The sequence below is a fragment of the Moschus berezovskii genome, chromosome 4 (assembly GCF_049115385.1).
Source record: "Moschus berezovskii isolate FMDL1 chromosome 4, NW_MosBer_1.0, whole genome shotgun sequence".
Lineage (NCBI taxonomy): Eukaryota > Metazoa > Chordata > Mammalia > Artiodactyla > Moschidae > Moschus > Moschus berezovskii.
Genome location: NC_142463.1, coordinates 710,556 through 732,256, shown reverse-complemented (window position 1 = coordinate 732,256; position 21,701 = coordinate 710,556). Strand labels below are relative to the sequence as shown.

Here is a 21,701-nt window from a genome sequence, read left to right as displayed (position 1 = left end):
ACAAAAACCACTAAGTATAAAAGGAAAAAATGGACAAATTGACTAGTTAAAAATTAGGAACTTAAATTCCTTGGCTTTAAGAAAGTCGGGCTTCCCTTGTGGCTCAGCTGGTAAAGAATCTGCCTTCAATACGGGAGACCTGGGTGGGGAAGATCCCCTGGAGAAGGGAAAGACTACCCACTCCACTGTTCTGGCCTGGAGAATTCCATGGACTGTATAGTCCACGGTGTCGCAAAAAGTCAGACACGACTGAGTGACTTTCACTTATGTATATACATAAGTGTACATACATATACATTTCACTTATGTACATACATATATATGTACACACGCACACACACATATATAATCAACCCAATAGGTAAAGCACATGAGTAGGAATTTCATAGACGTAAACATCATTCCCTTTGTCAGTGATGTGCAAAATGCAAATCAACAGTACAATGAGATACATTCAGTTGGCAAAACTTCTGAAGTCTAAAAAGCCCATGTATTGGTGAGAATATGGATAAACAGGATTTGTTCTCAATTGCTGGAGGAAGTGTAAACTGGTGCACGCACTTTGAAGACAGTTTAGTAATTTGTCCAGCTGGCCATTCATATAAACCGTGTCCTAGCAATGGCACTGCTCAATAATCGTAAATCTAGGGAAAACGCTACACCAGGAGATGGGAAAGACAGAGAAGCTGTGTTTGTTCCAACAGCAAGAAATCTAAACCCAACCCCAAAGCCTCCCAAACAAGAGAGAGAAAGTATGGTATAATCACACTGAGGAATATTACACAGCAATGCAAAGAACCCACAACACAGAAACATCTTATTAACATAATGTTGAGTGACAAGAGTACGTTAACCACAACATCCTATAAGTGAAGTTCATAATAGCAAAAAGAGAACTGTATATCGTCCAGCACATCGGTAAAAATTTAAAAACTAAGGAGGCACAGAGGGGATAACCGTGGAAATTCGAGTCACAAGTGGAATGTGTGTGAGCAGGTGAGCCAACCTTCTTAGCCCCCAGGTCAGGCGCCAGCCCCCAGGGGTCATTCTCTCAGTACCGTTTATGGTACTTACTTACATGTTAAGCATTAAAAGGAAACTGTTCTAAGCTGAACATCGTTAATTCAGGAGCAAAATTCCCAGTTTTTAAAAACTCCACGGTGAATATTTCAAACTGAAGGGCTGGTCCCCAAGTGTCTCGGTTTCATACACAATTGTTACCTAAGGCGCGGTGGGGTCCTCGGGAGCATCCCCAGCCCCTTCCCAGGGTGCGCCTCTTCCCCTCCGGGGCCCTCCTCGGGTTCTGGCCTTTCCCGGCACCTGGGATGTCGTAGACCTCTGTCCAGGGCCTCTTGTCAAAGCTCATGTGCGTCCCTCTTAGTCCGGCTTCGAGTCATCCCTGCTAACAGCAGCAACACTGCTTTATTCTTGGGGTCTCTCCCGGCGCCTGGCACCCGGGCTTTCCTCGCTCAGAAATCGACGAGTGCCGATCCCAGCCATGCCTGCACGGGGGCTCCTGCCAGGACCGCGTCGCCGGGTACCTGTGCATCTGCAGCCCAGGGCGTGAAGGCACCCACTGTGAGCGGGGTAAGACGGTCCCGGCCTTCCGTGGGCCGGCCACTCCTGTTGAGCTCCAGCGCTCCAGCACGGTCCCCTTGCCCAGCCACTCCTCTCCCTGTGCTGGGGTCTGGCTGGGTGCTGCCTGCTCTCTCGGGCCCCTGCCGGCTCTGATGTCCACAGGGACAGCAGTTTATAATACAGGAGTATTATAAAGGGAATATAAACCCCAGAAGGGCTGAGAGCGCAGCTGACAACAGCTAACCATGGCTGTCCTCCCTGCCTCCCGCAGACCCTGGCTGGTGGGGGCAGGGGAAGGTGGGGGGAGGGCCCAGGGGCAGAGAAGTTGCGGTGCAGGGGGCAGATCCCAGCCCTGCATCCAAGCCGGAGTAGGAGAGAGGCTCCATGAAGCCTGCTCCCTCACGCTTGTGCAGGCCACAAAGCCTGGGCAGTGAAGGCAGCAGGGGCCCGGACAGGCTTTGTGGGCAGAGGGCAGGGGAGGCTGAAGTCTGGGGCACAGGAGCCCTGGGGCAGGGGCCATACAGCCTCGTGTCCGTGTCCCTCTCCTCAGAGACAGACGAGTGCCAGACACAGCCCTGCAGAAATGGAGGCTCCTGCAGGGACCTCCCAGGGGCCTTTGTCTGCCAGTGCCCCCCCGGTTTCATTGGCGTCCACTGTGAGACAGGTAGGGGCTGCTCTCGGGTCCCCACGTGCCGGGCCCTCACCCACACTCATGATGCCCCGGACGCCCGGGAGAACCTGTTTCCAACCAGCACAGACACTGGGCTGCTCAGAGCAGGGGGCGGGGACGGTGCCCGGGGAAAGGCTTCTGGCGGGAGGGACCCCAGCAGGGAGGAGGGGAGGGCCAGGCGCCTGCCAAGGGAGGGGGGGGTCACGCCCCTGCCCGCCCCCTGCCCCCAGCGACCTCGCCCCACCGTCCCTTCCCTTCCTCCCGCTGTCCTCTCCTCCCTCCCCCAGACACCCCCTTGCTGCCCTGGCCGACTCTCTGGGTGTTCTCCAGAGGTGGACGCCTGCGACTCCAGCCCCTGCCAGCATGGAGGCCGCTGTGAGAATGGTGGCGGGGCCTACCTGTGCGTCTGCCCAGAGGGCTTCTTCGGCTACCACTGCGAGACAGGTGGGGCCCCCGGCTCCCCGCCCACTGCACCCCTGCCCACCTGGCTCCATGTCCAGCCACAGGCCATGCCACCCCGGACGGGCCAAGCTCATGGCCGCCCCAGAGGCCTGGCACCCCCAGTTCCTCATGGCGAGAGACCCTTGCTCACGAGCCTGTTCAGGGCCCTCGGAGACCCGGTGAGGGACAAGGCCTTCCCTGACCACGGCCTGCAGCCCCCACCACACCGCCTGCCGCCCCAGTGCCGTGTCTCCCTGCTCAGTACTTCTCCCAGCTCACTGTGTGTCTCCATCCACAGGGTGGGTGGCCTGACCTGTGCTGTTCAAGTATCCCCTAAGCTGGGCCTGAGTGCAACGCTCAGATGTGCAGGGTAGACAAGTCCTGGGCTTCAGCCCCACCGCAGGGCACAGGAGCCCTCCCAACAATGAGCGTGGTGTGGACAGTTTGCAGCCAGAGTGCCTCACCAGGGCCGCAGGCCCTGTGGGCCCTGGCCTGAAAGCCCAGGCTGTGCCCCAGTCCCAGCAGACACAGGCTGCGGAGGCTGGTGTTCTCAGCTGCCGCCCAGGAATGGTCACCTTGGCTTGGCTGGGGATGGGCCAGCCTGGCCTCTCTGTGGGGCCCCTGGGAAGCCCTGTCCCTCCCCCGGAGAGTGTGCCCCATATCTGCTCCCCAAAGGGCCACCTGGGACTGCCCACCTGCACCCCACAAACAAACCAACACGGGACAGGCCCAGGGCCAACACCGAGGGCCCGGAGGAAGGCACCTGGCCAGACGCCCACTCACCGCTGCCTCCCCCCGCAGTGAGTGACCCCTGCTTCTCCAGCCCCTGCGGAGGCCGCGGCTACTGCCTGGCCAGCAACGGGTCCCACAGCTGCACCTGTAAAGTGGGCTACACCGGCAAGAACTGTGACAAAGGTGAGCTGGTGGGGGCCCCTCCCGCCCAAGGGCTGCAGACGCCCTGCGGGACGGGGCAAAGTGCCGAGCGGCCCCCGGGCCCAGGGCCAGCGGGCCAGACACCTGCCTGGGGGCTGGGACTTGCCCGGCCGACAGCTGACACCCACTTCCCTTGTTCTTGACTGGAACCCTGAAGAGCTCTTCCCACCAACGGCCCTCAAGGTGGAGCAAGTGGAAGAGAGTGAGATCTCCATCTCCTGGCGCCCCCCCGAAGGCCCAGCCGCCAGGCAGGTGCTGGACGGCTATGCTGTCACCTACGCGTCCTCGGACGGCTCCCACCGCCGCACGGACTTCGTGGGCCGGGGCCGCTCCACGCACCAGCTCCGGGCCCTGGCGCCCGGCAGGGCCTACAATGTTTCTGTCTTCTCGGTCAAGCGCAACACCAACAACAAGAACGACATCAGCAGGCCCGTGGTGCTGCTCACCCGCACGCGTGAGTGACCCAGGCTGCCGCCCGAGGGCCCCACGTGTGCTCCCAGCAGGGCGGGCGCCAGCCAAGCCACCCCGGTGCCCGAGCCGGCCGGGGCCCCCCCTCTGGAGGAGAGGGACGGCAACAGGGTGAGGACGGAGCCTCCCTGCGGGCTGGCGCGGAGGCAGCCGTGGGGCAGCAGGGAGGCCATCTGGGCGTGCTGTCCTGAAGGGAGTTGTGTGAAGAGGCTGGGCTCGGCTGGCTTGTCTGCTCCTGGGGCTGTGTGGGAGGGGGAACCCTGGAATACTCCCATGATGGTGGGTTGGTGGGGGCTGGCCCTGGGAACCAAGAGATGGGGAGGGGAGGCTGAAGGATGGAATGAGAGCTGGGCAGTGGCATGACCACTGGGCATGCTGGGAACCCCTTGAGGGTGGTTGGCAGGGTGGGGCAGGTGGGCACAGGCAGGCAGGTGGGCACAGGTGGGAACAGGCTGGTACATAGGCACAGGTGGGTACATATGGACAAGTGAGCATGGGCGGGCAGGTGGGCACGGCCAGTCATGGGAGCAGGGCAAACGAGGCAGGCATGGCCTGAAGGGTCCTGGAGGACAGAGAGGAGTGCCTTCTCAGCTCCCTCAGAAGGAAGGCGGCAGGCAGCCTGCGTGGATGCCGACAGCCAGGACACTGAGGGCCAAGTGTGAGGGGGACGAGGCCTCGGGACGGGGTGTCCTGGGGAAGGACAGCACATGGGGCCAGGAGGGTGGCCCCAGCATGTGACAGAAGAACCTCGGGGGCTGGGGGTGGACAGGGTCATCCTGAGCTCGGCTTTAGCAAGAAGCACTTTCAAGGCTGCTCAAGGTGGGCTCTGGAAGGAAGACGGCCTCCCCCGCGCCATTGGGGTGGGGGTGAGGCGCACTTCCCGCAGACCAGGGCTTGGCACTCTGGGAGCTGGGGCACCCCTCTCAACTCCCTTGGCCTGGGGTTCGTCCCCTTCCCTGGCGTCAGCAAGGCCTCTCCTGGCTTCTCCCGGGCAGGCCCCAGGAGCCCCCAGATGATGCAGAGGGTCACTGTCAGTGCCACCAGCCAGCCAGGGAGTCAGGAAGGTCCCACCCTGCCCCCTGGCATGCCAAGACCATGCAGGGCAGCGCCTCCAGCAGCCCCTTTGCAACACCCCCACCCTGAGGCAGTGGTCCAGGGCATGTCCACCCGCCTCCGGTGCCCGCTGGACTGAGGGATCCCTGCATCAAGCCCAGGCTGGATGGGCGTCTCGAGGCCACCTCTGTGCAGGTCCCCAGGGCCCTTCCCAAGCCCCCTCTCCAGCCCCAGCCCCACCAACCAGGGGTGAGGAGGGGCTACACAGGCTGCTCGCCCACTATCCCCAGGACCCCGCCCCATCGAGGGCCTTGAGGTCGCCAACGTGACGGCCAGCGCCATTTCGGTGCGGTGGGCTCTGCACAGGATCCGCCACGCCACCGTCAGCAGCGTCCGCCTGTCCATCCGCCACCCTGAGGCCCAGGAGGAGCAGGCCACTGACGTGGACAGGGGTGTGGACAGGTTCACGTTCAGGTAGAAGCAAGGGCGCCCCCTCCCCCTGCCCCTCCCCCGCCCTCCCCCCTGCCCCACCGGGCTCCTGGAGGAGCAGGGGCGTGTGGGCAGTCACGGGCCTCACTGCTGCCTTGCCATCCATGGGCCGCCAGCCTAGTTCAGAGTGCCTGGGAGAGCAGGGACGCTCTGACTCTGCGGATGGCACCTCCTGCAGACAGAAGAAAGGCCGCTGGAGGCCAGCCCAGAGTCCCTCCAGCCCGAATCACAAGACTCCTTGGAAAGGGAGAAGACAGGCACCCCTGGGCTGCCTGACATTTTTCCTTTGTTCAAATATGTTCAAACCTTAAACTGGTGAAGGACAGGGCAGCCTAGCATGCTGCAGTCCATGGGGTCACACAGTCAGATATGACTTGAACAGCTGAACTGAGCTGAACTGAAACTTCTTATGTGTATTATATACCAATAAAACTAGAAAATAAAATTCAAATGAACATCAGTCACTCAAAATGACTGATAACTGAAATAAACATTTCAGCAGCACCACAGGGAAGCCTCAGACCCCTGGCCTAGGCCCCAGCTTAGGGATGCTCCCAGACGGCGGCCCATGATGGACTCATGAGCCACCTTCTGAGCCAGGCACAGAGGGTGGGCAGTGCTGGAGGGCAGGATGAGGAGGGAAGGCGGCAGCTGTGACTTCCCCACCAAGTTCCTGAGCCTGGGACCACAGCTGTGGAGGGGGCCTCAGGGACAGCTCTGCAGCGTCCAGCCTAGAGCAGCCGTGGGCCACGGCTGGGAGGCAGGCTCTGGAAGGCGGAACGGGCAGGCCACCGAACGCCCGCACCAGCACACTTCTGGTTTGCAGACTTCTCTCCACCGTGTTTCCTGTGCCCCACCCCCACCCCATCCAGCCAGATGGCCATCTGTGCTGGAGACCACGCCCCTCCCCTTGTCTGTAAGGTGTGTCTGTGGCCCCTTCTGCCCACTCCCCAGGAGACACAAATGGGGTCCCAGGTGGGCACTCCTGTGCTGGGGTCCCCAAAGCCATCCCCACGTTTACGAAGGGGTTCCCCAAGGCTCAGCAGAGATTCAGGACAGAGAAAGGATGCAAGGCAACATCAATGAGAGGAAGCGGCAGGTGGGGACAAGCCACAGACCATGTGTGAGTTTCCCAGCCCCTCCCCCACACAAGACAAGCCCCCCCCCACAGCCCCAACACACCCCATCCCTGTCGCCCACCAGCAGGTACTTTCCTGGGGAGCCAAGTAGACATATAGCATCCAGGGCTTTTACCAGACAGGACAGGGGGAGTCATGGGCACCTGAGCCTGGAGAAGTTTCCAGAACCCCAGAGAAAGGGATGCTCAGCTGGCAGGAGCCTCACTGTGCACAGACACTTAGGGGCAGGGAGACCCTCTCCTCCCCGAGGTCACTGGGGACCCTCAGAAGTTCCATCCCAGGGCCAGCCTCATGGGAAGCCCTCCCCAGGGGGCGGGGGGGCCTGCCTGTTAATCCTTTTCCTTCAGTCACCCTATGCTGGCCTCTGCTGTCTGAACACCAGCTTCTGACCACACTGCAGCCACCCCAGGCCTGCGTCCTGTCCAGCACTAGACAGACAGACCAGGGAGTAGCTCCTACCCCAGAAGCACTCAGTTCTCAGGCCACAGTCTGGCCTCTGTGGAGGCTGCCTAGCCACCAGCCCTGGGACAACTCCCACCCAGGTCACATCGGCCTGGGGACGACCCCCACCCGCCCCAGAACGACCCCTGCCTGAGTCACACCAGCCCCAGAACGACCCCTGCCTATGTCACACCAGCCCCGGGACAACTCCCGCCTGGGTCACACCAGCCCCAGAACGACTCCCACCCAGGTCACACCGGCCTGGGGATGACCCCCACCCACCCCAGAATGACCCCTGCCTGTGTCACACCAGCCCCGGGACGACTCCCACCCAGGTCACACCAGCCCGGGGACGACCCCCACCCACCCCAGAACGACCCCTGCCTGAGTCACACCAGCCCCGGGACGACTCCCACCTGGATCACACGGGCCCCGGGACGACTTCCACCCGCCCCAGAACGACCCCTGCTGAGTCACACCAGCCCCGGGATGACCCCCACCCGCCCCAGGACGACCCCCGCCTGGGACCCCCCAGTGGAGTGCTGGTCTGAGAGCAGAGCCAGCCTGTTCCTCTCCCTGGCCTCCCTTCCCCACAGGGCCTTGCTGCCAGGAAGGAGATACGCCATCTGGGTGACAGCCCTCAGCGGGCTTGGGGGGCAGGAGCACCCCACGGAGAGCCTGGCCTCGGCCCCGGTGCATGTCTGGACCCGTGAGTAGGGGGTGAGGGCTCAGCTCCCTTCTGGAAGCTCCCCTAGCCCTGCCCTCAGTCTCTGAGTGGCCGCAGTCCCAGAAAGCTGCCCTGGCCACGTGCATGTGTGCCCAGAGGTGCCTGGGAAGGTGCCTGCAGGGGGTTGGGCAGGACCCCTGCCCGGACGACCTCCCGAGGCCGCCCTCACTGTGGGTACCCCCAGGCCCCCGCCAGAGCAGGGTCGCTGAACAAGGGCAGGGGGAGAGGACAGCAAGGATGGGCAGGCTGTCCACCCGGGCGAGGACACCAGCCCTCCCCGCCCCTCCCTCCCCAGCGCACGGCTGTCCAGGCACCGGAGGGGCAGTGAGCAGGGGTGGAGAGGGCAGGGCCTCGCCTGGTGGGACAGGCAGACAGCAAGGGTCAAGTCCTCACTCTGACCCTGGGTGTGGGGTCCCTGGCCCACCCTCTGCCCATCTAGCCCACTCTCCTACCTACATCCCAGGAGAAGGTGTGTGTGGCCAAGCTCAGGGGGATGGAAAAAGCCATGTGGGAGGGCAACCTGATGCACTGAGCGGGGTGGGGGGGGGAGCCTCACAGGGAGCCTACTGTTGCCGGCCCTGAGCAGCTGCCAACGCCCCTCCACCCGTCCTCAAGGACACAGTGAGGTCTGGCTTCCAGCAAGGCTTCAGCACTCTGCGTCAGATCCTTAGAGTGTGTCCTGGGCAGAAGACCCCACCAGCCCCCTTCACTCCCCTCCCCTGCTCCATGCTCATCCAGGGCCTCTGCCGCCAGCCAACCTGACCGCTGCCCGAGTCACAGCCACGTCTGCGCACGTGGTCTGGGACGCCCCCACCGCAGGCGCCTCCCTGGAGGCCTATGTCATCAACGTGACCACTGGCCACAGCACCAAGAGCCGCTACGTCCCCAGCGGGAGGCTGGGGTCCTACACTGTGCGGGACCTAGCGCCTGGGCGGCGGCACCGGCTGTCAGTGACGGCCGTGCAGAGCACCGAGGGCGGCCAGCTGCACAGCGAGCCAGCCCACCTGTACATCATCACCTGTGAGTGCGGCCCCGTCGACGCCCCTCCCCTGGCCCAGCCACGCTGCTCCAGGGATGGACAGGCAGCCCGGAAACAGGGCTGTGTTGGCACAGAACTGTGCGTGCAAGAGCGGGGGGCGGTTCTGCACAGCTGAGCTGGGTCAGCGAGCTGGCATAAGCGTCTCGCGCCTCCCTTCATGCTGTCTGCCCAGGTGGACCCCAGATGGTGAGCAGTAAATACAGGCCTCACCTGAAAACAGGTGCCCAGAGGAGGCAGTGGCAAGACCCATGAGGCTGGCAGCGTGGAGGCGGGCCCAGGTAGCGGCCTGGCGGCCAGGCCTGACCCACGAGGAACTGCTGGACAGCAGCCCGGAAAAGAGGGACAGGACAGCCCGGGGGGTGGGGCGGGCTGGAACAGGCAGGAAGGAGGCGTACGTGGACGGAGGGAGGCGGGAGCATCTGGGGAGAGAGGCCCAGGGCCAGTGAGGACTCGGGTCTGCTCTCAGCGCTCGGGAGGTCCGCCCGCCCCACAGGGGTCTGCACAACCCCTTCACCTATTCCAGCTCACAAAACTGCACGGTGAGGTGCTGCAGGGAGGTGGGCAGTAGCCTGGGCTCCCTCATCTCCCGACCCACCAGCCTGCCCTCGGGGCACGAAGCACACTTGCCCTGAGACACTGAGACCAGCTCAGCCCCAGACCCACCTGCCAGGCGGACAGGGGAGGTGGGGCACCTCTGTGGGCCGCTGGGGGAAGGGCGTGCAGGTGAGAAGGGCACCAGCCCTGGGGTCAGGGTGGCCAGCACCCACCTACAGAGGAGCTGCCCCCCTCTCTCGGGGTGTGCAGGCTGTGGGCCTCAGCCCAGGTGAGTCTGGACGGGGCCCCAGGGCCTTGCCTCACCGCAGGTGGAGAGCTGGACAGCACCCAGGCAGCAACCACAGCTCCTCCGCGGGCAGAGGTGGAGCTGGGCTGGGCTGGGGTACCCCCCTCTCCAGTCAGGCACAGGGGAGCCCCCGACCAGCCCACATGGCCACCCCATCCTCCGCCCACCCGCAGCCCCAAGGGACACCGCCGACAGACGATGGCACCGTGCCGGACTCCCCCAGAGGGCGCTGAGAGCCCGCCCGGCCCCCGCACGCCTTCCCGAGTTGCACCTGCGCAACGACCCTGGTGCCCCCGCGACGCCGACCCCGGCCCCCAGGTGCCTGCCTCAGCCGCTGCCCCCGAGACCCCGGCCCAGAGCCCCTGCTGACCCTGCTGACTCTCACAGGTTCTCGGAGCTCGTGGACGGCAGAGGACGAGTGAGGGCCAGGTTCGGCAGCTCACCCAGCAAGCGGGTCACCGTGAGATCACGTGAGTGGCCAGGCTGACTCAGGTGGCCTCCTGTCCCCAGCTGGACAAGGGATGAGCCCCCTAAAACCTGGGCTTTGAGACCACCCCTAGTGCCCAAAGTGTCCCTAGCAGGGGGACCCAAAGGGGTCAGAAGCCCAGGGCTCCAGGGCCTGTGTGAAGAGCCCACGCCACCCGCAGGCTCCCAGGGAGCCTTCCCGACACAGCTGTCTCCGCTGAAGGAACACACTGCCAGCAGGCACCGGAGATGGCAAGAAACCTGCTCGGAGCGCATCCGAGTGAGGACCCCCTACCGAGTGCTGCGGCGGGAGCGCAGGGTCCTTGGACCAGCCGCACCAGCCTCTAGAAGGGCCGAGCATGTGGTCCAGCTCAGGGCAGAGAAGACGGGCGAGGCGGTGCTGTGGCCCCTAGGGAGCGGGAGACACAGGGAGACGGGAGCAGGACGCAACTGTAAAGGGGAGATGGTGCCTCAGCCTGCGGCTCAGGATGAGGCAGCACGCCCAGCCCTCTCGGGCCACAAGTGACCTTCACCCAGCAGTCCCTGCTGAGGACTGGCAGGACGGTCAGGGCTGGGCTCTGCCCAGAGAAAAGCTGATCCTACCTGAGGTGGTGCCAACACCCACTCGGACCCCGCCACACCAGGCCCGGCGGACGTCCCCGTGCCCTGAGGGAGAGAAGCCCCTTTCTGGAAGGAGGATGGCCCCATGACGGGCCTGGCCACCAGGCAGCGGCTTCGTGGTCAGTGCTGTGGCATCTTGATTTCTCCTAGAGCCCACGGCTCTGGTGCAGCTGGAGAACACGGACGAGGTCCCCACACCGGCCAGCCTAGCCCTCCAGCTCCCCGAACGTGGCGGTGACAAGGACGTGGACAGCAAGGCAGCAGGAGCGGACCACAGGGCTGACCACCCTCAGGGGCCTGAGGATGGTAGGTGAGGAGGGGCTGCCCACAGTGAGGAAACAGCCGAGCACCCCGCCCGCCAGGGGGCCCAACACAACATGCAGGCGGACGGGGCTGGGCCCGGGGACTGCAGCTGCCCGAACGCTGGGTGCTCCCTGCAGAGACGCCTGCCTCCGCGAGAGGTGTGTGTGGGGCAGATGGCAGGAGGGCAGCCACGGAGGGGCCCTCTAGCTGGAGTGTCACCAGGAGGTGGCCGCTGCCCGTGCTTGGCGAGCAGGGCCCGTCCCCCTGGGCATGCATGCTCACAGGGCACCTGCCTGCTGTGCGGTGCCAGCAGGCTGTGTTCCTTCCACAAACCCAGACCCCAACTCTGCCTCTCCTGCTCTAACCGTCGGGGTCATGTCCCTCTGGGGACAGCTTAGGGGCAGAGGCCCTTTCTCCTGGCCACACCACAGGCCCAGCCTGGGATCGCCCATCAGCCAGCGCTCTGAGAAGGCAGAGTGCCAAGTGCCCAGGATGCAGCCCCACCTGTAGCCCCCAGGGTACCATGGACACCTGGGCACACCCAGGCGCCTGCGCCAGAGGGTGTCTGCCAGTGAAGGCTCCCGGCCCCACAGTCCGGCACTCACCAGATGAGGCCTGGGTGAGCCGCTGAGAGGCAGTCTGTGGCTCAGACGCAGAGTGAAGACACTCATGTGGCTGGTGTTTTGCAAGTGAAAAATGTTTTGCCCAAGGGTTTCTGTTGCAGCAGCCCTTTTAAATATTAGATGCTGCATTTCACAAAACTCAGAAACCACAGAGGCATGGAGTGGCCTCTCCCGAGCCCCCTGGAGGAGAGACTAAGGGTGCTCCAGGCTGGCCCAGATGCCACTGCCAGCGGCAGCGTTCGCTAACATGGAGGACGAAGCCTTAAGGGTGTGAGACTATCCCAGGAGACGGCAGGACAGGAACTCTCCAGGCGCCTCCAGGACACAAAACCAGTCGTGATCTTTGGCTCCCTGGTGGCTCAGACAGTAAAGAATCTCCTGCAGTGCAGGAGACCTGGGCTTGATCCCTGGGTTGGGAAGATCCCCCTGGAGACAGGCATGGCAACCCACTCCAGTATTCTTGCCTAGGAAATTCCATGGACAGAGGAGCCTGGTGGGCTACAGTCCATGGGGTCGCAAAGAGACAGACAGGACTGAGCGACTAACACTTTGGCTCCCGTCAGGCTCCCGATCAGGCCGGCCTTCTCAGTGAGTCTGAGGTTAGCTTTTGCTAACATAATGGCTGTCAGCCCAGGCACCCACCCGTGACCCAGAACGCAAGCAGTGTGCTGGCTCCTGCTGCTATCCTCCTGGTGCCCCGCGAGCCCCAACTGCGTGCTGCCATCCTCTGCTCTGCCAGAGGCCAGGTGGCAGGGAAGTGTGAGCCCCCTGCCCGCGTGGGGCCTGAGCACAGCGGGCTCTCCTCAGCAGGCGGCACCTCGCCCAGCCGCCCGCGCGCTTGCCCTCTCAGTCCAGCACCTGGCCCCCGTGAGCTCACCCCAGGGTTCCTGGGCCCAGCCTGCAGCTGGCAGCAGCACTGCTCTGTGTCCTGCCCACGCCTCCTGGTTTGGGGTGCGGAAATGCCCACGTGAAGAGAGCCTGAGCCGTCTTCTGAGTGGGTCACCAGGCCAGCCTCCTTCCAGCAGCGGGCAGCATACAGCGTTTGCCAGGTTTCTGGATCCTGCCAGCAGGACAGCTGTGAGAGCACACTGGGCCCTGGTGTGTCTCTCCAGGCAGGCACGGTCAGCGGCTCACCGTGGCCCCTGCTCTGTCCCACTGACTGTCTGCCCTGGGCCTCTCTGTGAAAGGCTTGCTGTCCCGAGGGGCCAGTCTGGGCACTGCCTATCAGGGCCTGGGCTGTTCCTGGCGCTCTCAGCTTGCCAAGGTCCACGTGGAACTTCGTAAGCTCCTGAGGCCCCTGGGCCTGACACACGCCCTGGAAGGACAGCCTCCCTGGGCGCAGGGCTGGGGGTTCACAGTCCCTCGGTTCTTCAGCCATCGGTCCACAGTCGTCTGCACTGTCACTGGCATCAGCTGTGTTCTCGCCCCCTTCTAGAGTAATCTGCCCCTTCTCTCTGGAAGCTGTCAGACCTTTTTCTCAAGGAAAGGATGCCCAAGGGCACAGCTAACGCCCCTGTTTGGCATCTGCTCACCAAGCAGATCTCCGGGACAGGGCCCCTCCTGGAGGAGTCCCAAGATGGCAACCTGCCATTCTGGGAACTTGGAGTGAATGTGGGGGCTGGCTGGCCTTCCTGTTTCCCTCTTCTCACCCAGGGCAGCTTCTGGACTGTGCGGGTCACTTCCCCCAGGAGCCACCTCCGTCCACACATAGGTGGTCTGCGGGCAGGGCCCGAGCCTCCCGACCCTGTGATATGTCCCCCGTACAGGAGCCCACTGCCCTACCACAGGGCACAGCCACATCCTCGCCCCCAGCCTATTCAAAACAGCCTTCACTTTATTTACTTTAGTGTGTGTGAGAGAGAGGATGAACTCGGGATTCAGTAGGCCGAGGCCACAGAAGGCGGCACTCTGGTGAAAGCCCCTCTGCTGCACACAACCCCAGGCCCAGGGTCCCGGGCACGGCTCAAGTGTCGGCCAACCTCTCAGAAGAAAGCACGGGGCAACTCTGTCACCTGGAATTGATGTCAAGGAACGACCGCTAATTCTATAGTAGCAGCACTATGCTTACGTGAAAATTTTAAGTCTTTCTGTGCTAGATACTTCCTGACGTATTTACAGGTGGAATGGTTTCTGTGAACTGCTTTGAAACTCAACTAAAGAAAGCAGATGGAAAGCCGGAAACAGATTAAGCCAGACTGGCAGAATGCTCCTAGCTGAAACTGAGTGGCAGTATATGGGGTCCCTCATACTCTAAACTGTTAAGTTTTACCTTTTCCATGATAAAAGATATTTCCAAGCCCTCAACTCCCTTTAGCGCACCAGGAAAGACAAAAGAACGTGGAAAGCTGGAAGACACAAAGAGGGGAAGGAGCGGGAAGCAGACCCAAGGAGGAAGGGGACGCAGCTGACAGAACCCAGGGGGCCACGGCGGGGAGCGGGTGGCGGTGGGGTCTGCCCTGCCCAGAGCGGACGGCAGGGAAGCGGCTGACAGAACCCAGGGGGCCACGGTGGGGAGTGGGGGGCAGTGGGGTCTGCCCTGCCCAGAGCGGACGGCAGGGAAGCGGCTGGATCGGACAGTGGATGCTGAAGGGGGGAAGGCCAGCTCTGCCCCTCCCTGGGAGCTCCACTAACCGGCCTGCCCGCAGCTCCCGCCAAGTTGTGCCATCAGGAGGCAGACAGCGGCCGTGGCACAAAGGCTGCCTGGCCGGGGCCTGGGGACAGGCATGGGAGAACGAGGAGGGCTCTCAAGGGTTGGCCTCTGCAGTCCACGCAGAAGAGCCCCATGCATGGGGTAAAATCGGCGGGAATGTGGGGCACGGGCCCAGGCCAGCGGGGGGCAGAAGCCTCTCTGGAAACGAGCAGAGCCCAGCCGTGATGGAAGCCGCGGGACCAGGCTCCTCTGACGTGCAATGGCTCGGCACTGAGGCCAGAGGAACCGCTCCGCCCTTCCTCCTCCACTCCCCAGGCTAAGGGGATCAGGACAGGCACACAGGCCACCCTCTCCCTCGGCGCTCTGACCGTCCCTCAGGCCCACCGCTGTCGGGGACAGCAGGAGGCAGCAATGGTGATGCTTCCTGGTCTTCCTGTGGGGCTCGAAGCTAACAGCTCACGACCCATTTGCAGACGCCCCTGGGAACTGCTCAGAAAACCCCTGTCAGAACGGAGGCACCTGCGTGCCCGGTGAGGATTCCCACCGCTGTGACTGCAGCCCAGGGTTCAAAGGCAGACACTGTGAGCTCGGTGAGTTTGGAACTGTTCCCCCTTGCCTGTTGGGGTCACCAGGGCCTGGCCTTGAGATGCCTGTCACAGTACGCTCGGACAAGAGCCTGGTCACAGCACCCAGACCTCCAAGTACACCGGCAGGGAGGCTGGCAGGCAGTGAGCCACCAGGCTTCCCACTGCCCAGATAACAGGGGGCTCTGGGGACAGTTACTCCGTAGGGACAGGAGGTGGGGGGGGGGCGGGAAGAGGGCCCTGCCACCCTCAGACTTCTGGGACCAGGACGAGAGGCGGATGGGCAGAAGTTCCCACACCAGACACACAGTCCTGAGGCCCATCAGGCCGAGACTCTGGCAAACCCTGAGGGAAACCAGCCTGCAGGCTCCCAGGACCCCAACCCAGAGCAGCACCCGCGGTTGCTAAGCAGCCGGGACAGGAACCCAGCCCAGCCACAGGGCAGAAGCCAGGACCACAGTGGCTGCAGGATGAGGGGACGCGGCTATGAGCTCCTAGCGAGCAGCGGCCCTCCCCCTCTGTGCCAGCAGCCTGCACGAAGGTGCCCCAGCCCTGCACACGGCTGTTCTCAGAGACCAAGTCCATTCCGGTCTGGGAAGGAGGCGTCTGTCACCACGTGTAAGTCCCTCTCCCCAGCTTCAGCACGCCGCTAGTGCGCTCCTGACCCCGAAGTGCTTCTGCCCAGTCCTCACAGGACCCTGAGGTCTAACAGTTTTGACATGGAGCCCTCGCTGGTCATATCATTTGTGAACACTTCCCCCTATTCCATAGGCTGTCCTTTGGTTTTGTCGATCGTTCCTTTGCTGTGCTTGCTTTTCAGTTTGACCAGGGCCCATTTGTTTTTGTTTGCTTTTATTTCTTTTGTCTTGGGACACTGATCAAAGAAAATAGTTATGATTTATGTCACAGGTTCTTTTGCCTGTGTTCTGTTCTAGGGGCTTTACAGTGTCCTGTCTTACAGTCAGGGCTTTCCACCTGTTTGCGTTTCTTCGTTGTGTGAGGGAATCAGATGCAGCTGTCCAGCTTTCCCAGCACTGCTGGCTAGGGAGCCCATCTTTGCCTGTATGTTCCTGCTCCCTGTTGCATGCATTAGCGAACCACAGGCGGTGGTGGTGTTGTCACTAAGTCGTGTCCGGTTCTCTGACCCCCATGGACTGCAGCACGCCAGGCTTCCCTGTCCTCCACTATCCCCCAGAGTTTGCTCAAACTCACGTTCATTGAGTCAGTGATGCCATCCAACCATCTCATCCTCTGTCGTCCCCTTCTCCTCCCGCCCGCAATCTTTCCCAGCATCAGGGTCTTTTCCCACGAGTCAGCTCTTCACATCGGGTGGCCGAAGTATCAGAGTTTCAGCTTCAGCATCAGTCCTTACAATGAATATTCAGGACTGATGTCCTTTAGGATGGACTGACTGGATCTCCATGCAGTCCAAGGGACTCTTCAAGAGTCTTCTCCAACACCGCAGTTCAAAAGCATCAATTCTTCGGCAATCAGCTTTCTTCACAGTCCAACTCTCACATCCGTACATGACCACTGGAAAAACCATAGCCTTGACTAGACGGACCTTTGTTGGCAAAGTAATGTCTCTGCTTTTTAATATGCTGTCTAGGGTGGTCATAACTTTCCTTCCAAGGAGTAAGTGTCTTTTAATTTCATGGCTGCAATCACCATCTGCAGTGATTTTGGAGCCCAAGAAAATAAAGTATCTCACTATTTCCACTTTTTCCCCATCTATTTGCTGTGAAGTGATAGAACCAAATACTTGAATGTTGAATTTTAAAGCCAGCTTTTTCACTCTCCTCTTTCACCCTCATCAAGAAGCTCTTTAGTTCCTCTTCTGTTTCTGCCATTAGGGTGGTATCATCTGCATATCTGAGGTTGTTGATATTTCTCCTGGCAATCTTGACTCCAGCCTGAGTCATCCAGCTCAGCATTTTGCATGATGTACTCTGCACAGAAGTTAAACAAACCAGGTGACAATATACAGCCTTGACGTAAACCTTTCCCAATCTGGAACCAGTCCGTTGTTCAATGTCTGATACTAACTGTTGCTTCTTAACCTGCCTGTAAGTTTCTCGGGAGCTAGGTAAGGTGGGTCTGGTATTCCCATCTCTTGAAGAATTTTCCAGTTTGTTGTGATCCACAGTCAAAAAGGTTTTAGCATAATCAATGAAGCAGATGTTTTTCTGGAACTCTCTTGCTTTTTCTATGATCCAGCAGATGCTGGCAATTTGATCTCTGGTTCCTCTGCCTTTTCTAAATCCAGTTTGTACATCTGGAAGTTCTTGGTTCATGAAGCCTAGCTTGAAGGATTTGAGCATTACCTTGCTAGTAGGTGAAATGATCACTGCTGTAACAGTAGTTTGAACATTCTTTGGCACTGCCTTTCTTTGTGATTAGAATGAAGACTGACCTTTTCCAGTCCTGTGGCCATTGCTGAATTTTCCAAAATTTGCTGGCGTATTGAGTACAGCACTTTCACACCATCATCTTTTAGGATTTTAAACAGTTCAGCTGAATTCCGTCCCCTCCATTAGCTTTGTTTGTAGTGATGCTTAAGGCTCACTTGACTCCACATTCCAGGATGTCTGGCTCTAGGTGAGTGATCAGACTATCGTGATTATGTGGGTCATGAAGATCTTTTTTGTGCAGTTCTTCTGTGTATTCTTGCCACCTCTTAATATCTTCTGCCTCTGTTGGGTCCATACCATTTCAGTCCTTTATTGTGCCCATCTTTGCATGAAATGTCTCCTTAGTATGTCTAATTTTCTTGAAGAGATAGATCTCTGGTCTTTCCCATTCTACTCTTTTCCTCTGTTTCTTTGCATTGTTCACTTAAGGCATTCTTATCTCTCCTTGCTATTCTCTGGAACTCTGCATTCAGTTAGGTTTATCTTCCCCTTTCTTTGCTTTGTGCTTCTCTTATCAGCTATTTGCAAGGCCTCCTCTGACATCCATTTTGCCTTCTTGCATTTCTTTTTCTTGGGGATGGTTTTGGTCACAGCCTCCTGTACAATGTTACAAACTTCCGTCCATAGTTCTTCAGGCACTCTATCAAATCTAACCCCTTGTATCTATTTTCATTTCCACTGTATAATCATAAGGGATTTGATTTAGGTCACACCTGAATGGCATAGTTATTCTCCCTACTTTCTTAAGTCTGAAGTTTGCAATAAGTATGTGTATGGGCTTACTTCTAGGTTCTCTGTTCTGTTCAACTGATCTGTCTGTTTTTGTGCCAATACTACACTGATTTGATCACTACAGCTTTATAGTATAGGCTGAAGTCTGGGTTATACTTCCAGCTTTGTTCATTATTCTCAGGACTGCTTGGCAATTTGTGTTTTGTGGTTCTATATAAATTTCAGGATTATTTGTTCTAGTACTGTGGAAAATATCATAGATGTTTTGATAAAGACTGCATTAAATTGTAGATTGTTTGGGGGAGTCTGGCCATTTTAACAATATTAATTCTGCCAATCCAAGAGCATTGGATATCTGTCCAATTCTCTGAATCATCTTTAGTTTCCTCTATCGTTTTAGTTTTCAGCATATAGGTATTCCATCTCCCTGGCTAAGTTTATTCCTGGGGTGGTGGTGTTTTATGTGATTTTAAGCAGGTTTTTTAACTTTCTCTTTCTGATATTATTAGTGTAAAGAAACACAGCAGACTTCTGTATATTGATCTTATATTCTGCTGCCTTGCTGAGTCCATGCCCTAGTTCTGATAGCGTTTGTGTGGAGACTGTGCAGTTCCCTGCAGAGTGTGGTCTCCTCAGCAAACAGGGGCCGTTCCCCCTCCCTGCTTCCACTCTGAACCCACCCATTTCAGTTTCTTGTCTGAGTGCTGTGCCCAGCATCTCCAAACCTGCACTGAACAGAAGTGCTCAGAGCAGACCTTCTGTGGCTCCTTTATTTTCTGATTTTTGCAAGGCAGTTCAGACAGGCCCTTTGAGGCCCTTTTCAGGGTGGCTTTAGCACAGCTTTTTTCTGGGGTTCATGCTGCCTCACTTTTAAAGCAAGGCCTTTCGAGGGTCTCCGCTGCTCTGCAACAGCCCACCGTTGCTCAGGGCCCCCCACGGTGGCTCTGGCCTGGCCAGCTCCTCTGTGCTCCCCACCGCCCACCTCGGAGCGCCCTGTGCACGCACAGCGTCCTCTCCAAGGGGCGCCCCCTCCAGCAGTCTGGAGCTCTCCCTCTGCACAGCGCCCTCCTTTCTGGACGCAGCTTCCCCAATGCCAAGCTCTTGTTTCACCCACGCAGTTCAACCACTGCTTGGATTCCCCCTCAACCCAGCACAGCCCAAACAGTGCCTACAGGCGGGATTCCAGCACAACCACCGAGCTCGTTTGCTCCCCTTCTCTCCAGGCCAGGCCTGCACTGGTTTCTAACATCCGTAAAGACTTACTTCCTGTAATCTTGTCCAGTTCTCCAGGTGTTCACATGTGGTTAATTCCAGATCCTGTCACAGCCAGATGACTAAACATGGAAGTTGTAGCTAAGGCTTCTGATCCTAAAGGCTCTCCTAGACTGAGCTCATGAGCTGGGGTTTTACCCACTGAACTCCCTGGATATCTTTAAAACAGCTCCAACATTCCAAAAGCTTTAAGTCTCATTTGTTGTTCTCTATAAACTTGTGACAGAGGCAGGATAAGCAATTCCCGTTTTGTATGAAACTGAGCCTTAAGTTCCAGAGGCATCTCAGAGTATACTAGTTAATATATACCAGGGCTGGGTGAGGTCTCCTATCCTACATGTTGCCCACATCTAATGCCTGCATCTCCAAGGTTTCTCCTTCAACTTCCCAGAAGAGGACAGTCTCATTGTCTCAAAGCTTTAGGGCCAAGCAGCCTGTCTCATGGAGAAGGAAATGGCAACCCACTCCAGTATTCCTGCCTGGGAAATCACAGCCCAGGGGGTTGCAAAGAGTAGGACAAGCTTAGCAACCAAACAACAACTACGCCTATCTCAAGCAAGACAAGCCTTTGAAACAGCAGGCTTTATCTCTTACATGACTTTGTCGGTACTCATCATGATGTATACTTAAAATGGGCATATCTTATTTTATGAAAATTATACCTTGATAAAGTTGTTTTAAAATTACATAATTTTTATGTTGACAATTTAACACTTGTATAGGAGAAAGTTTTATTAGGAATAAACAGCCTTCCTTAGTGACAGCCTTCCTCAGAGGCCTGCACAGTCACTGTGAGTTGGTGTGGCCTAGGTGGAGGAGCTAGGCAGCACCCCGCTCAGCCCCTGGCTTCACAGAGCTCTCTGGTGACGCAGGTACAAGAGAGTCTACAAAGTGCACCCGGACACCTGCTTCAAGGAGAGCTGTGAGAGCACCCGCGCCAGAGCCCCAGACAGGTGCGTCCCAGGGAGGGGCCGAGCTGTGCCCGCAGTGGTCACTAAGAAACAGGTCCAGGGCAGCCCTGCCGACTGGGGCTGGGGGGTGCCACAGGCCATGGCTAAGCCTAGCTGCCAAGATGTACAGCCCGGCTATGTGTACAGAAGCACAGAGATGGGCACCGTGGGCATGGAGCTTGCTGGTGGGTCACAGAGCAGGTGCCATGGGAGCTTACATGGTGGGTGGGGGTTGGGAAGATCACAGGGCGGATGCTGGGGGAAGTCACGGGGTGGGTGCTGAGGCATCACTCTGGTTGTGGAAGTTCACACAGTATCTGTCACTAGTATTAAGAAGTGTTACTGACAGGCCCAACAGTATAAATCCGGTAAATCTCTATTTACTTTCTACTTACTCTCACCCAGGTCTTTTCCCAAAGGGGTCAAGGTAGCCACAGAATTATTATACAATGCACTGCCTGAGTACAGACAGCAGAGTCCGAATCTCAGCCACATTCTCCACAGACCAACCAGGTGCCACAGGCCCTGGATCTCGCGTTACTGAGTCCAGGCGAAGCCCCGCTGCTGCCTGACCCGAGCGCATGGCCTGCCTCCCGAGACCCCGTCCCCCACAGCCCCGTTCACTCAGGCCCAGCAGGCACCCGCCTGCCTTCACTCCAGGACGCCCACCCCAAGCCAGGTGGGCGCAGAGTAAGACGCTAACCTGTGTCGCCTCACTGGCCGCACTCCCAAACTGCAACGCGTATGAGCTAAAGACAAGACAGTCTCGGGCCGAAAGCTGGGGCTGAGGCAGCTGCGAGGTCACAGGGACACCTTCTTTTTCATAAACCACATTTCTCCAATTATTTCAGGAAACAAAGTAACAGTCCTACACTGAAGAAATCCTAAGGTACGTTCCCTGGGCCCGCAGAGCTGCTGGAAAGTCTGAGGAGCATCCCACCCAGCACCGGGTCCTGGGGCGGGCTGCCATCTCCCTGTGCAGCTCTGTGTCAGACTCTCAGACCATAAGGTTTCAGAGCTTCCTAAGGGGGTTAATATGAGTGAGGAAAATAATCCTTAGGGCCTCCTAACAGACATAAATTTGGCCCAAATACACTGAAGCCCACTCTGTCTCGAACAGTAGACACAGGCCTTCCCTGCTCACCGGCAATGGCAGTGGAGGGCTGGCTGAGCCCTCAGAGGCTGAAGACCGCCGGCTTAGGGGAGGCGGGACTGACAGGCCCAGGGGGAGCACAAGCAACGCGCAGCCTGGAGCCAGCAGCCTGGAGCCA

General features: G+C 58.9%; 1 protein-coding gene across 13 annotated transcripts in view; it reads left to right on the top strand.

The window, feature by feature from the left end:
- The window catches only part of SNED1 (sushi, nidogen and EGF like domains 1), a 76,124-nt gene that overhangs the window by 51,458 nt on the left and 2,965 nt on the right, over positions 1-21,701 (top strand). For 4 of the 13 annotated variants that reach the window (XM_055403717.2, XM_055403721.2, XM_055403719.2 and 1 more), the window contains exons 17-31: positions 1,474-1,587; positions 2,129-2,242; positions 2,579-2,692; positions 3,491-3,604; positions 3,780-4,076; positions 5,434-5,617; positions 7,809-7,921; positions 8,678-8,959; positions 9,993-10,137; positions 10,207-10,289; positions 11,056-11,211; positions 14,955-15,071; positions 15,593-15,683; positions 20,353-20,433; positions 21,282-21,319. In XM_055403717.2, the coding sequence (XP_055259692.1) occupies positions 1,474-1,587; positions 2,129-2,242; positions 2,579-2,692; positions 3,491-3,604; positions 3,780-4,076; positions 5,434-5,617; positions 7,809-7,921; positions 8,678-8,959; positions 9,993-10,137; positions 10,207-10,289; positions 11,056-11,211; positions 14,955-15,071; positions 15,593-15,683; positions 20,353-20,433; positions 21,282-21,318 (2,042 nt within the window). In that variant the 3' untranslated portion in view covers position 21,319. The other 9 variants (XM_055403723.2, XM_055403726.2, XM_055403724.2 and 6 more) reach the window with 6 other exon arrangements.